Genomic DNA, 13,340 nt, shown 5'->3' with positions numbered 1-13,340 from the left:
CAACTTAATATAAATGCTATTTCAAGATATAATTTGAATGGCCCCAATCACCAATGAATTATGCTGCTGTGTAAGAGCCATTTGGATGCAAGTTCAGTTGTGGGTGACAGATAAGAATGCCCCAGTTATGTAATTTTGGTTGGAGGCCAGTCATCATTCAGTTTAAGCATCTATTCCCAATGACAGGATGTGAGGAACAGCCGAATCAAGAAAATGCGAATCTGTTGTGCAGATCTGGATAACGGGAGTTCCACTCGGGTCTGACAAATGTTGAAACGGCACTAATGTGATTTTTAAGCCTTTGAAAATAACCCACAAAAGACTACATGACCGGGGGGCGGGGAGGGGGAACATGGAGGGAATCAGATTTAATTTAAAAATCCTAAGTCAGGAAATGAAGAAAGTTAATAGTAATTTACCCACCTTGCATATTTGTAGCATTCAAAATACTGAATTTCCTGGCAAAGCGTGAGAAGCAGAGGAGTCCCTGGGTCTGGGAGTGTCATTCGTTACTTCCCCTCTTCCACCCAAAGACAGGAGCAGGTCTGCTGTCCTTTTAACAGTTGAGGAAACTAAGGCTCACGGATTACTTAGGGCCACGCTGCAAGGAAGCGGTCTAGTAGGATTTTGAACTCCAGTGTGCCTGCCTTTCAAGCTTCTCCACTTTTACAAGTGAACAGGTTTGTTGTTGTGTTTGTTGTTTTTGAGACTCAGTCTCGCTCTGTCACCCAGGCTGGACTGTAGTGGTGAGATCTCGGCTCACCGCAACCTCTGCCTCCCAGGTTCAAGCAAGTCTCCTGCCTCAGCCTCCCAAGTAGCTGAAATTACAGGTGCCTGCCACCATGCCTGGCTAATTTTGGTATTTTTAGTAGAGACGGGATTTCACCATGTTGCCCAGGCTGGTCTCGAACTCCTGGGCGCAAGCAATCCTCCCACCTCAGCCTCTCTGAGTGGTGGGATTACAGGCATGAACCACCACGCCTGGCCACACATGAACAGCTTTAACAACCCACATTTTCTACATTCCTTTATCATTCATTATAAAATTTAAACTTTAATGCTATGTTCAAGCACCCTGGAGCATTTGACATTTAGACTGTTTTCATTTAGTCTCAGGAGTAGCTCATCTGTAGGATGTCAATGATGAAATATGAGTTGGCACAAGGATGCCTCATTAATCTCTAATAAAATTAGAAATTTATCTGGTTCTTTCAAAGCATTTTATCACTGCTTAGAGGCTGGAAACTGTTTCTAGCCCCCTTGTTACAAAATTATTTATGGGCAAATATTAGATACGCAGCCTTCATGTAAAATCTTAATTACTGCCTTTTTAGCTGATTTCTGTGCCCTCTGAAAGAGTATAAATTAGAAGAATAATGGCCAAGTAAATTAGAATAAAGGTTGCACAATGGAATATATATGCACCAAGGTCTAGAAATGAATCCCCAGCTACAGATCCACTGTAGTCATTTCTCCTTTTTCATTCTTATTTCAGAGGAGTGAAAAAACAGACACAAGGGGAAGAAAAATAAAAACAGTTATCATTATGGCTCCTCTAGGACAGGGCCATGTCTTCTTGTGCCCTCTGTGTGACCTGGGGTCTGGCCTCATGATCAGCACACAGCAGGGCTTAATGAATGTTTGTTAAACAGAACTCAACATGGTCGACTCATCCTGCTTCACCCTGCTTGCAGATACGCTTTTTTTTTTTTTTCAGATGGCGTCTTGCTCTGTTGCCCAGGCTGGAGTGCAGTGGCATGATCTTGGCTCACTGCAACCTCTGTCTCCCGGATTCAAGCCATTCTTCTGCCTCAGCCTCCCAAGTAGCTGTGACTACAGGCACGTGCAACCACGCCTGGCTAACTTTTGTATTTTTAGTAGAGATGGGGGTTTCACCGTGTTGGCCAGGCTGGTCTCGAACTCCTGACCTTGTGATCCACGTGCCTCAGCCTCCCAAAGGGCTGGCATTATAGGCGTGAGCCACTGCACCCAGCCAGATATTCTTTACACATATGAAAACAAAGATTATTCCACTGTGTTTATTTCACTGTTTGATCATTATATTTCATCCTTTGTTCAATCGAATAAAAGGCACAGTGTGCTGAACATACTTTGGTCAACAGCAAGATAGGAAAAAGTGATACAATTGCTGAGATGTGACTCGTGAGGTGCTCTTCCTCATTTAGCAGCAGAACAGAAGGCAGAGAGACAAAGCTATCTGACAATGGTATGGCCAGGCTAAGGGTCTGCTCTGGGACCACTCTTCAACCTAGCCTCACTCCCCTTCCACTCAGCTACACCTTGCACCTGTTTAACACCACAGGATACCTACCAACTGTATCACACCACAATGTGATATAATTTCTGATGATTATCATAGCAATAGTCAAAACACAGATGATGGGGAAGGTCAGTTATGAGTAGTGGACAAGAATTAAATTGTCAGGAAAAGCCAAGTGGTCAAATGAAAAACAGATACAAATTAGAAGCAGTTTAAATTTGATAACCGAAGGCAAGTAAGCAGTCTGTTCTTCAGAAAATAGCTATGAATGAAAAAAAAAACCAGTATCTCTGGGAGTTATTTTGAGGACAGCCTCCAACTCCCATTTACTGGGAGGGATGGAAACCCAGGCTTCAGGATCATCTGGGCCTAGGTTGGAGATGTGTACTGTTTGTTGCTTACTAGGTGATCTTGAGTAATGCTCAACTTCTCTGCGTCCCAGGGCTATCCTTGGTAAAAAGCGGGTAATGAAAAAGAGGACCTGGTTCAGAAGGTTATTGTAAGGGTGAAACAAGGTGGTGCACAGGAAGCATTTGACCAGTGTTGATGAACAACAGGCAATAAATCAATGAGAGGGCTCCTCTGACTTTGTTTTTTTTTTTTTTTTTTGAGACAGGGTCTCGTGCTGTCACCCAAGCTGGAGTGCAGTGGCGCCATCATGGCTCACTGCAGACTCAACTTCCACGGTTCAAGTGATTCTCCCACCTCAGCCTCCCAAGTAACTGGAACCACAGGCATGTGCCACCATGCCCAGCTAATTTTCGTATTTTTTGCAGAGATGGGGTTTTGCCACGTTTCCCAGGGTGGTCTCAAACTCCTAAGCTCCAGGGATCCGCCCACCTCAGCCTCCCAAGGTGCTGGGATTATAGGCATGAGCCACCACACCAGGCCTTCTCTGACTTTTGATACAATTTCTGATGATTATCATAGCAGTAGTCAAACCACAGGTGACAGGAGAGCAATTGCCTGGATTTAATCATCAATATCTGAATCACTGACTTTATGTTACCAGCTTTTTTGTTTACAGTTCTCATCAGCAGAGTGCCCTCTCTTGCTAGTGAAAATAAGGGATCTGATCATTGTGGTCTTCCCAGGTTCAAATATGACAACCATGTCTGTAGTAGCACATCAGGAGAAAGAGTGGGGACAGAGGTCCCCAGATTTGAATTCACCAGGCCTATGTGTCAAAACTAGGATTTCCAACAAAGCAATATGAGGAAAACCTTACAACTGTGTCTCTATTGGGTGAGAGATATGAAGCCCCCATCCCCAGTTCCACCCACAAGGGCTATATAATGGCCGAATTGCATTTAAAAGAGGAGGGAAAACTGCATGCTGGGCTTGGCCTTGCTGAGTGGGCCATGCAAGTTGAGAGCCACAGCTGAACTGTTCAGGACCGAGGAGGGGTCTGCAGAGTGAGCATGGGGAGGGGGTTCCTGGAGGGTCAGAAATCCTTCTAGAGAGGATTAATTAAGTATTGCTTGATAAGTGCCAACAAAGGTAGGGGTCCTCTTCCCCACCTTCCCATGAGAGGACCCACAAAATAACCTTCCTTGCAAGATCACTGTGGAATTGGATGGTTTTTCTGGGAACTGGGACCAAGTCCTGAGTCAGGACTCCACATGGCCCAGGAACAAGAGTAAAGTCACTTAGGTAGCGGGTGTAACCCACCCTATCTGGGAAGTACCTATACCACTGTATCACTGAGATAAATAAGTTAACATGTATTGAGTTCTTCCTAGGTTCCAGGGACTGGCCTAAGCACTTTACATGAGCTACCTCATTTCATCAGCATGATAATCCCATGACCAGGTGCTATGATCAGCCTCATTTTACATGGAAGGAAGTGATAATGGCTCAGAAAGATGAAATGACTTGTCCTGGGCTGTGCTGCCAGTTGGGATGGAGGTGGACTTGCTCTTAACTGCTAAGCTATAAATCAAGGCCCAATTTACTAATTACTTATATAATTAATATATGAGGTGGGGGGTCAGGCTGTGCCATTGGACCCCAATTGCTCGCCCCTATCAACTAAACTCATGAAATAGATGCATATCTTCTTCCCTCACCCCTCCAGGGAATTTCTCCAGGGATGAGTCCAATAGAACAGCCTTCCCAGAGAGAAGGAAGCTGGATTTCGGTCAAAGACATAGTAATAGTGATACTCCCTGGTATATAATCATGCACTCACTTATTTAACATTTATCAAGGGCCAACTCTATGTTCACCATGTGGTAGGCATTGGGTAGCACTGACTGGAGATATAAAAATAAATCAGAGAATCTGTCCTCAAGGAACTTAAAATATGGGGGGGGGGGGAGACAGACATGCATAAAATTAAGTATATGTGGGCTAAGAATGTCTTAATTAAGGATGTCTTAATTTGCCATAAAATGAGGAACAGATGAAATACTCTGAAATCTGAGAGCTGGGATCAATTACTTCTAGTTTGAGCCCAGCAGGGAACTGGAAGCTTGAGAGAGAAGTTATGGAGCTGAGTTTGGAAAAACAAGTAGAAGTTAAATATGCACAGAAGAGGAGCTCAGGGATTTTTTTCTAAAAAAAGCAGGAGCAGATGCACAGAGGCCGTGAGGTGGGGGCTGGTGCAGCGAACTCCGAGTGGTTCTGCTTGGGTGGAGGGTACCATCAGGAAGGCGAGCACTGCGGGGGAGGGATGGAGGGAGGAAGGAAGGAAGGAACCAATGAACAAATGAACTAAGCAGAGCCTTGAAAGCTAGGCTGAGGGCTAGTGACTTCATTATGTGGATCCACTGTTGTCAAATGGTGAACCACAGCCCAGAGGTGTATCCCAAATTCTTCCCTTCCTAAGCGTGCGACCCAAATTCTGATCAACGTCTCATCATCCATTTCTGCCTCAAGTAAAGACACAAATGTCATGGTGAGGCCTGTCAAAGGAATGTTATGCTGAGCGGATTAAGTGGCAGGCAATTAGGGGGAGGTATAATATGGAGTGATTAAGAGGCAAGTGGGGCAGGATACCGTCAAGGCATTGTTGAGGAAAAATCGAGTATTTGCTAGAACATGGGAAAACCTTATCTCCTCAGTATATGGCAGTACCAACATGGCAGTAGGCAGTGCTTCTCAGATGGGGACCCTGTGCTGAAGGGTAACTACTTTGGTGATATCATTAACTATGGATAATTTTATAGACCTCAGGATGTGTCAAACTCATTGAGGTTTACACTGTAATTACTGCCAACTTTTTTAATATCTTTTTTTTTTTCTTTTTGAGACAGGGTCTTGCTCTGTTTCCAGGTTGGGGTGCAGTGGCATGATCATGGCACACTGCAGCCTCAACCTCCAGGGCTCAGCTGATCCTCCCACTTCAGCCCCCTGAGCAGATGGGACTGCAGGTATGCACCACCATGCCTGGCTGATTTTTTTTTTTTGTAAATACTGGGTCTCACTTTGTTGCCCAGGCTGGTCTCGAGCTCCTGGGCTCAGACAATTCTTCTGCCTTGGCCTCCCAAAGTGCTGGGATTATGGGCATGAGTCACTGTGCCCGGCCTTTAGTATTATTTTGAATCATTTAATCTGGATTTGAGTCCTAACTCTGCCATTCACTCTTGATCATTTTTCAGGCCTCTGTGTCCCTCCACCTTCTCCTCTGCAAAGTGCAGATAATAATAATAGAAAGAAGCTCACACGGCTGGGCAGGGCAATTGCAATAATGGAAGATACAGCATTCAGCAAAGTGCCTGGCACAGAGCGAGTGCCTGGTCAACAATAAATGTTGTAATTTTACTCTCTTCATCTGGATCGTCCAAAATTCTAGAATTCAAAACAGTGCAGGGAACACATACACCCAAAGTATCCCGTGAAATACGGAAAAGAGGGAGTCTCTAAGGGTATCCACATGTGGGTAGGCCAGCATCGGAACTCGGTTTGTACCGAGTTTACTGAGTTTTTGCCCAGTATCTACAAAAAATAAAAAAGAAAAATTAGCCAGGCGTGGGGGCGTGTACCCGTAGTCTCAGCGGCTCAGGAAGCTGAGGTGGGAGGATCAACTGAGCCCTGGAGGTTGAGGCTGCAGTGTGCCATGATGATACCACTGCACCCCAGCCTGAAAATAGAGCAAGACCCTGTCTCAAAAATACTAAACTAAAACTTCCCTGCAGAGAAGTTGATTCTCTGCAGTGCAATGTTAACTGTCATTTACTGAGCACTTACTGTTTTCCAAGACTCTCTGCAAGCAGTTTACATTCATGACAGTTGGCATGGAGTAGAGAGATGCCAGGGGGAACAATCAATCCAGAGTCAAGTAGGAAGTAAGCAGAGTTTTGTGGGATTTTTTTTTTTTTGAGCTGGGGGTCTTGCTGTTGCCCAGGCTGGAGTGCAGTGGCGTGATCATGGATCACTGCAACCTCAAACTTTGGGCCTCAAGGGATCTTCCTGCCTCAGCCTCTTGAGTAGCTGAGACTATAAGCATGCACCACCACACCTAGCTAATTAAAAAAATTTTTTTTTTTTTAGAGATGGGGGTCTCACTATGTTGCCCAGTGGTCTTGAACTCCTGGCATCAAGTAATCCTCCCACTTTAGCTTCCCAAAGTGTGGGATTATAGGCATGAGCCACTGTGCCTGGCCAAGGAGAGCTTTAATCAGTGCATGTAATAAACAGAAGTTGAAGACCCAAGAAACCTGGTGGATGCCAAACTGCACAGGAGAAGGGCAGGCAGGAGGCCAAGCAAGGTGGAAAAGCTCTCCGGAGTCCAAGTGGCCAGACAGATGGTAGCGCATGTATGTGCACAACTAGATGGTGTAGCTGGAACGGGGTAAGTGACCCCAAACACAGGCTTTCCCTCCCGAAGAGGTCATCTGGAGAACAACTTGATGGTACCAAGATAATGAGCTATCATCTGATAATAATGATTGAGAATCTTAAAATAAAGAAATCCTGCCAAATAACTGACCTCAAAACACTTTTCTTTCTTCGCTTGGTGAAGCAGGCTAGCCATTCCGGGAAGCAGAACAGGAAAGATGAAAGTTTCCAAATATTCTTTGGGAGAACCTAAAACAAGCAAACAAAAATTCCCACTGAAAATCCCCACTGGCCCAAGCTAATCTGGGAGAAATGTTTACTTTTGAGCCAGAAAAAGGTACTGTCCATTCAATCACATGATCTTGGATGTTATATTTTGCTCCAGACTGCAGAGCTGGGCTGTATAACTAAAGCAACTTAAAATGTCCCTCTGAGCTTCTATAGTCTGGTGAAGATGTCGGAAGTACCCTATATAAGGCTGGGTCCACCAGCTTGTTATGGCCCCAAGCCAGGAATATCAAGGGGGCCAGTGTGGCCGGATGGACAAAAACAAGGGGAATGTGGTAGGAACTGGGACCAGAGAGGAACTGGGAGTGAGAGTATAATGGGTAAGGTCTTATGATCACAGTAATAAAGGCAGTCATTAGCCAAGGCCCAAGGCATGCAGAAGGCAGAACAAACCAGTATGAGAGGGTCTGGTACTACTGAGGGCCCAAGGAACTATGACTCAGATCTGCAGTCTACACCTCTGGCTTCCAAACACAAAGTAGGGAAGCATGATGATATTTTCTTCTACTTTTTACTTTTTTTTTTTGAGACAGAGTCTCACTCTGTGGCCCAGGCTGGAGTGCAGTGGTGCGATCATAGCTCACTGCATCCTGGATCTCTCAGGCTCAAGCAATCTTCCCACCTTAGCCTCCCAAGTAGCTGGGACTGCAAGTACCTGCCACCACGCACAGCTAATTTTTTTTTTCTCTCGCTCTGTTGCCCAGGGTAGAACGCAGTGGCGCAATCTCAGCTCTCTGCAACCTCCGCTTCCCAAATGTGATCGATTTTCCTGCCTCAGCCTCCCAAGTAGCTAGGGTTACAGGTGTGCACCAACAAACTGGCTATTTTTTTTTTTTTTTTTTGAGATGGAGTCTTGCTCTGTTGCCCACGCTGGAGTGCACTGGCATGATCTCAGCTCACTGCAACCTCCACCTCCCAGGTTCAAGTGATTCTCCTGCCACCACGCCCGGCTAATTTTTGTATTTTTAGTAGAGACAGGGTTTCACCATGTTGGCCAGGCTGGTCTCAAATTCCGGACCTCAAGAGATCCTCTCACCTCAGCCTCCCAAGTGCTGGGATTATAGGCATGAGCCACTGCATCCGGTCACATTTTTTTTTTTTTTAATTTTTTGTAGACACGCAGAGATGGTGTCTCCCTGGGTTCAAGTAATCCTCCTGTCCTGGTCTCTCAAAGTGCTGATACCACAGGCATGAGCCATCACAGCCGGCTACATTTGTTTACTGCTGTCTTTTCCTACTTTTTATTGAATGTAAAATCAAAGCACAGTTTTTGTTACTTATTATCTTAATTACATTTGTAACCTTAAAGATAAATCAGTGAAATAAAGGATATTCTCTTAAAAATAAAACAAGAACACATTCTTTCTTATGTATGTGGTCTCCCTGAAGTCTATCTGTCCGCCTTCATACCCACCCTGTGGTTCTGCCATGTTAAAAGCCCCAAATTATAAAAGATGGCATCTCTCTTACTCACATGTTTTTGGGTTGACTGTTTCTGATTTATCTTGAGGACAGGGTGTATGTGAGATCATGGTGAAATGGGAAACCGGAAAATAGTGCTCTGCACTGAAGCCATGAAGAAGCATTTCCTCTACTGGCGCAACCTGGAGGCAGACAGGGGCGGGGAGGCAATTCATTCAAACAGCTTAAATAATTGTATTTTCTTGTATAACCTTATGAAGGAATAAAATTCTACATCAGACTTTAAGGTTCAAGGGTTCAAGGAGACAGATCTTTGTCTCCCTTCCCTCCTGAGACACCTATAAACGACAAGGCGTAACCCCTGATAGAGAAAAGGAGGACCATCTGGGGATGAGAGACTGGTAAACATATCCAAAATACCAGGGATGAAGCCTCACTCAAGAAGCAAGAAGCTCACACCTGTAATCCCAGCACTTTGGGAGGCCGAGACAGGAGGATCACCTGAGGTCAGGAGTTCTAGACCAGCGTGGCCAACATGGTGAAACCCCATTTCTATTAAAAATACCAAAAAGTAGCCTGTAAAAGTAGCCCGTGGTGGTGGGCGCCTGTAATTCCAGCTACTTGGAAGGCTGAGGGGGTAGAACTGCTTGAACTCAGGAGATGGAGGCTGCAGTGAACTGAGATCGCACCATTGCACCCCAGACTGGGCAACAAGAGTGAAAGTCCATCTCAAAAAAAAAAAAAAAAAAGCAACAGCAGCAGCAAGAGTGGAAGTAACAGTCACAAGAGGAGGCTGCCCCAGAATATAGACGTCCATCTTCCCATCAGATCCCAAAGGGACTAAACACTTAAGTTGACAGGCACTGCACAGGGTGGGAACAAGAACGGAATGATACACGACGAGGCTGGGTGGAAATCCGGCTGGGCTAACTTGGCCTGCTGCCCACACTCCCCTCAGGCTTCTTTCTGTTCCCTGAATATCATAAAGCTGTGTTCACACCAGTTGGATCTCCAGCTCGCTCTCCTCTCCAGGAACTCTTCTGTAAACCAATGAAACTGCCTGAAAAGGAGTAGAACACTTAGGACCACTTAGGGCACCATGATGGTAGGAAAAGAAAAAAAAAAAAATTGAGCTGGGCGTGGTGGCTCATGCCTGTGATTCCAGCACTTTGGAAGGCCAAGGAGGGCAGATGGCCTGAGCCTAGGAGTTCGAGACCAGCCTGGGCAACATAGTGAGACCTCATCTCTACTAAAATTAAACAATAATTAGCTGGCAGTGGTGGCATATAGCTGTAGTTCCAGCACTTTGGGAGGAAGAGGCGGGAAGATCGCTGGAGCCCGGGATGTGCACTACTGCACTCCAGCCTGATGACAGAGTGAGACCCTGTCTCAAAAACAAAGAAAAAAAAAAATGGATTTAGAGACCCCCCCGCCCAATGCAACCCAATCCCAAAATACTGACTTTCTGCCTGTTCACTCTGAAGAACAGTCGGCCAGTGGACAACCACCCTTCATGAGCACCCAGTCAGTGTTTTGCTACTCATAGAAGAGACCCATCCAGAAAACAAACCCACATGTACAGCAGTAGGGGAAACCACACCAGCCGTGATACTGTGATGGTTAATTTTCAGTGTCAACTTGACTGGAGTAAGGGACACCTAGGTAACTAGCAGAGCATTACATCTGGGTATGTCTGCAAGCGTTTTCTGGAAGAAACTGGTGTATATGTTGGTGGATTGAGAGGAGATCCATCCTCAATGTGGGCAGCCACCATTGGATTGGCTGAGGGCCTGGAAGGAACAAAAAGTTGAGGAAGGCTGAATTCTTGCTCTCTTCTGGAGCTAGGATGCCCTTCTTCTGCCCTTGCACCTCAGAACTCCAGGGCTTTTAGACTCCAGGGTTCTCATCAGTGGTTCCTGGGGGCTCTCAGAGGCTAATTAAGTCCAACTAGATTTCCATGTAACCCTGTCATATATCATAAACAGAGGCTCTCAGACTGGTAGTTACCCTGTTGTTTCTTCCTGGCTCTGAGGCTTTTGGATTTGGACTGAGTCACTCTACAAGCTTCCCTGGTTCTCCAGCTTGCAGACAGCCTAATGTGGGACTTCTCAGCCTCCATAATCATGTGGGCCAATTACCCCAGTAAATCCCCTCTCATATATGTATCTCTCTATATAGCCTACTGATTCTGTCTCTCTGGAGAACCCCAATATACCAGCTATACAGAAAAATCCACTCAGGGCCATTGTACATTTTAAATAAACAATCAAATCTCTTTATACAGGTCAAGAAGATCATAGCACAAAAGACAAAGTTCAATATCTATTGTCAAAACAGCTGACCCTGGAAGAAGCACAGAGAATTCCGGGAAGAGAACTGTGATTTGTATCCGCAGAGAAATCTGAAAAAGAATTGCATCCATAAAGCAAAAACAGGATGTTAGGAGAAAAAGAACAATCACAGAATAAAGCTTTTAGACACAATGTCTCTGTCAGAGGCAGCTGCAGTGACGGAAGTTACTAGAAGTCGAGAAACAGGTTTTGATTCCACCCGTGTTACCGTGCTCAAGTCCCTTCATCTCTCAGAGCCTTGCTTTTTAAAAAATTCAAACTCCATCAAGCTCCTATCTAATTCCAAGGTAGACTTCATGAGGGCCTCTCTTCCTGGTTGCCCTGTCATTAGCCCTCTCTCCTTAGCACAGTCTTCATCTTGTCTACCCTGGTATGCAGAGAAACTTGGTCTATCTGCAACTGTCCCTCACATGGACATGGTATTAGATCCACTGCAAAGGCTCTTCTCATCCAGGATCTCATGTGAGCACCCCAGAAGCCCAGTTAGTTAGTCGAGGATTATCTGTCCCATTTAATAAATACAGAAATCTAGCTGGGCACAGTGGCTCACGTCTGTAATCCCAACACTTTGGGAGCCCGAGGCAGGCAGATCACTTGAAGTCAGGAGTTTGAGACCAGCCTGGACAACATGGTGAAACCCCATCTCAACAAAAAAATCCCGGGCACGGTGGCGGGTGCCTGTAGTCCCAGCTACTAAGGTTGCAGTGAGCTGAGATTGTGCCACTGCACTCCAATCTGGGCGACAGGGCAAGAGCCTGTCTCAAAAAATAGATTAGATACATAAGATAGATAGATAGATAGATAGATAGATAGATAGATAGATAGATAGATAGATAGACAGACAGATGCTGAAACTAATGCTCAAAGAGGTTATGTGATGCCCTCTAAGTCACACTGTTAGTATTAGAGCTGGGGTTGGCCCCAAGTTTCTGGTTCTCACTCCAATGCCTTCCCTTTTCCACCTCCTGAACTCAGTGACACTGTGTGACATTCCCAGGCCATCAGTGCTATTCTCATTTAAGAGCTTCTTGCTTAGGTTGAGGCCTGGGTAATACTTACAGTAATCACAGGTTCCTGTTTGACTTTATATCCTTCTGGAAAGGGAGGCTGCTCAGCTTCATACTCTAAAGGAAAGGGGAAAAAAATTCTCAATTCCATACTTCACTGCAGTTTCTGATATAATTTCCTTTTCTCTGAATAAAACATTCTTAAATTTTATTTTGGCTGGTGGTGTACAGAAATGAAAAAACAACTGGCCATAACAGGTTAACATTTAATGCAATTTAAAGTTAACATTTAATGGTATTTAAAATCAGCAAGAGGCTGGGTGTGGTGGCTCACACCTGTAATCCCAGCACTTTGAGAGGCTGAGGCGAGTGGATCACGAGGTCGAGGAGATCGAGACCATCCTGGCGAACACGGTGAAACCCCGTCTGTACTGAAAATACAAAAAAACTAGCAGGGCGTGGTGGCAGGCGCCTGTAGTCCCAACTTCTAGGGAGGCTGAGGCAGGAGAATGGCGTTAACCCAGGAGGCAGCGGAGCTTGCAGTGAACGGAGATCACGCCACCGTACTCCAGCCTGGGCAACAGAGCGAGACTCCGTCTCAAAAAAAAAAAGACTTTATATAAGAGTCTGAGACTCTTTTTCTTAAAGGACACAACTTCAGATTTTGCCAACATGATGGAAACTATTAGGAATTAAGGGAGGAAGAGAACACGGAGGTTGGTTAAGGGAAGACACTGAGAGCGCATGCAGAAGAGAGGCTAACGGCTGGGCACGGTGGCTCACACCTGTAATCCTAGCATTTTGGGAGGCTGAGGAGGGTGGATCACTAGGTCAGGAGTTCGAGATCAGCCTAACCAACATGGTAAAACCCCATCTCTACTAAAAATACAAAAATTAGCTGGGCGTGGTGGTGTGCACCTGTAATCCCAGCTACCTGGGAGGCTGAGGCAGAAGAATTGCTTGAACCCAGGAGGTGGCAGTAAGCTGAGCTTGCACCACTGCACTCCAGTCTGAACAACAGGGTGAGACTCTGTCTCAAAAAAAAAAAAAAAATTAGCCAGGTATGGTGCCACCGGGTACCTGTAATCCCAGCTACTCAGGAGGCTGAGGCAGGAGAATCACTTGAACCCTGGAGGCAGAGGTTTCAGTGAGCGACAGAGTGAGACTCTGTTTCAAAAAAAAAAAAACAGGCCAGGCGCGGTGGCTCAA

At 45.5% G+C, this 13,340-nt stretch overlaps 1 protein-coding gene across 1 annotated transcript in view; it reads right to left on the bottom strand.

Annotated features, from left to right (window-relative positions):
• IQCK (IQ motif containing K) overlaps positions 1–13,340 on the bottom strand; it is a 133,288-nt gene that overhangs the window by 108,756 nt on the left and 11,192 nt on the right. Inside the window, exons 2-4 of the mRNA XM_023225017.2 lie at positions 12,184–12,248; positions 8,826–8,955; positions 7,215–7,312 (exon numbers count right to left, since the gene is read on the bottom strand). Coding sequence (XP_023080785.1) covers positions 7,215–7,312; positions 8,826–8,955; positions 12,184–12,248 — 293 coding nt within the window. The remainder of the gene's footprint in view (positions 1–7,214; positions 7,313–8,825; positions 8,956–12,183; positions 12,249–13,340) is intronic.

This window comes from Piliocolobus tephrosceles, chromosome 17 (genome assembly GCF_002776525.5).
Source record: "Piliocolobus tephrosceles isolate RC106 chromosome 17, ASM277652v3, whole genome shotgun sequence".
NCBI classification, from domain to species: domain Eukaryota; kingdom Metazoa; phylum Chordata; class Mammalia; order Primates; family Cercopithecidae; genus Piliocolobus; species Piliocolobus tephrosceles.
This window is presented reverse-complemented; position numbering and strand designations above follow the sequence as displayed.